The 2451-nt window shown below is 41.2% G+C and overlaps 2 protein-coding genes across 2 annotated transcripts in view; one reads left to right on the top strand and one right to left on the bottom strand.

Annotated features, from left to right (window-relative positions):
* LOC109955160 (E3 ubiquitin-protein ligase XIAP-like) overlaps window positions 1–931 on the bottom strand; it is a 5569-nt gene extending 4638 nt beyond the window's left edge. Inside the window, exon 1 of the mRNA XM_020591055.1 lies at window positions 896–931. Within this exon, the coding sequence (XP_020446711.1) occupies window positions 896–916 (21 nt within the window). The 5' untranslated portion in view covers window positions 917–931. The remainder of the gene's footprint in view (window positions 1–895) is intronic.
* Window positions 932–1118: 187 nt separating this feature from the next.
* Window positions 1119–2451, top strand: part of LOC109955254 (NTF2-related export protein 2-like) — a 4354-nt gene continuing 3021 nt past the window's right edge. The window contains exons 1-2 of the mRNA XM_020591225.1: window positions 1119–1124; window positions 1344–1355. Coding sequence (XP_020446881.1) covers window positions 1119–1124; window positions 1344–1355 — 18 coding nt within the window. The remainder of the gene's footprint in view (window positions 1125–1343; window positions 1356–2451) is intronic.

Raw genomic sequence — 2451 nt, 5'->3', positions numbered from 1 at the left:
ACACACACACACACACACACACACACACATTGATTTTCTTCATGTTTTGACTATTGCTATGGCCAGCTGCACGGCTGGCACCAGAGACGTCACGGTTTGACGTCCCTGTGTAGAATGGGGTTAGCCCAAAACAGATATAATGTACAGGCCTGTTTGGTTCAGGGTCTTGCATCTTCCAGCTGCCTGCGTGCATGTTGGGGGTGCAAGATACCTGAGCGTGTAATGTTAATTTTTACCTGTGTTCATTGAATAAATCAGCACTGTACTGAAGTTACTTGGACTGCCTCGTCTCTCAGAATTAGCGTGGTACAAGAACTGGAAAGACTTTACTAACATTACACAACTAAAGCGTTCCATGAACGCCGGACATCAGCGCTGCGACACCATCACCGTCTTGCCCAGTCTCCGAGACGGGCTTCCTTCTACCCAGCGATCCGGGCGCTGATGCTACACGTGTGGCCAGCGGCTGCGTTGCCCTGGCCTTATTCACTCGGACTTCTGGCTGCTAACTATGTAACTGTCGCCTGACCGTTTTATTAACACAAAGCTGTCGATGCGTGTGATTTTATTGCGCACACACTGTGCGCTGGCTGCTGACATCTGTTTCCTTTTGTTGTTTTTTCGTTCAGAAATACAGAAATAAAAGCGAGCATCCGTCTGTTAACATGCGTAGCTAACGTCTGCCTGCTCCTTACGACGCAAGCTGTGTTAGTGCGTCGTGTCCAGACGCTTCTCGCACGTCCGTTGGATAATTATCTTCTACGCCACACAAGTAATATAGTAAAGAATTATTACAGAGTGTTAACATTCTACATAATTACATTCATAGATAATTGTCTTCTACGCCACACAAGTAATATAGTAAAGAATTATTACAGAGTGCTAACATTCTTACCCCACACCCACAATGTTCCATCCTACACGTTAGAACAAAAGTTACTTGATCAACTATCACTGCAAAACTTCAGTAATTTCCTTTTACTACTGTGACACTACCTTACAATCAGTCTTGGGCACCGCTGGTCAGGAAAACAGTGTCTTTATATGAATTCACGTTCAAATAGTAAAAACGCTTACCTTTGTCTTATTCACATACTCAGCCCAGCCCACTATAGTCGATGTTGGCGGACCTGGGTTGATTTACCGTTTGAGTGCGGTGGTGTTTCCAGTAAAAACCTAAACCTACTTTCCTTTTTACTGCGTATTTATCATAAACATAGTTACCAGTCAACCTAATCTGCATGTCTTTGCTGTAGGAGGAAGCTAGAGAAGCCACACAGGCACAGGGAGAACATGCAAACTCCCTACAGAAAGGCCTCGGGTCGACCACAGCTTGAACACAGAACCTTCTTGTGGTAAGGTGACAGCATCACTGTGCCACTTGATTAGTAAGCCAAAGAAGACATAAAGTAAAAGAGATACTGAAGTCAAACAGGGAAAAAGCTTTGTTGGAGGAAATTCATGTTAATGAAGAGTGGCGGCAGAATTGGGATTATGAAGCCAAAGGCTATGCAAGTTTGTTTGTAGGCTACAGAGGAAAGATTGATACAAGAGAAAGTATAAAATAAAATATAGACAATTTTAATAAAAGTGCAAACATGTTTGATACAAGTACAGACAAGTTTAAATTAGAATTTATAGAATAAGTAAAAGAGGCATATTAATTAAAAGCAGCGGAAAAAAGAACAGTCTTAAGCTTAGTTTTTAAAAAAGAAGGAAGACCTTTACATTCATTGTAGGATAAGGTGGGGGGTAAAAATAGGATAGAGCACATAATAATAGTTAGACAAATGAGAGTCAGACATAGCACTCTGTTCATTATAGGAAGACATCCTCAAGGACAGTGAGTGAGTAGTGTCAGGTAGTAGATAGTGTACAACATCTCATCATGTCATGCAGAGAATACACAGTGGAAAGGCTAGAAATGGGTTCCCAATGAAAGAAGTTAGGATGAACAGAAACCAGTTCAAAAAAGTGGACTGCTATGGACTGAGGAAGTTGTGGAGGGGGAGGGAAGATTCCTGTTTGAGAATCTGAGGGTAACTGGACTAAATAAACAGATATGGGAGGCTGACTTGAGCCAGAAGGTGGCGATGCAACATTATGATGGCAGCTGCTGTTAAACCCTTGAAGAATTATTTGTATGAGTAGCGTAGAATTTGACCAATGTCAGCACGGCCCATATCAATAGATTTTAGTTGATCAGATACAGTGGGTACGGAAAGTATTCAGACCCCCTTAAATTTTTCACTCTTTGTTATATTGCAGCCATATGCTAAAATCATTTAAGTTCATTTTTTTCCTCATTAATGTACACACAGCACCCCATATTGACAGAAAAACACAGAATTTGTGACATTTTTGCAGATTTATTAAAAAAGAAAAACTGAAATATCACATGGTCATAAGTATTCAGCCCCTTTGCTCAGTATTTAGTAGAAGCACCTTTTG

Source organism: Monopterus albus, unplaced genomic scaffold, assembly GCF_001952655.1.
Source record: "Monopterus albus unplaced genomic scaffold, M_albus_1.0 scaffold2.1, whole genome shotgun sequence".
Taxonomy (NCBI): domain Eukaryota; kingdom Metazoa; phylum Chordata; class Actinopteri; order Synbranchiformes; family Synbranchidae; genus Monopterus; species Monopterus albus.
The sequence above is the reverse complement of the archived record's forward strand: the minus strand, read 5'-3'. Positions and strand labels throughout refer to the sequence as shown.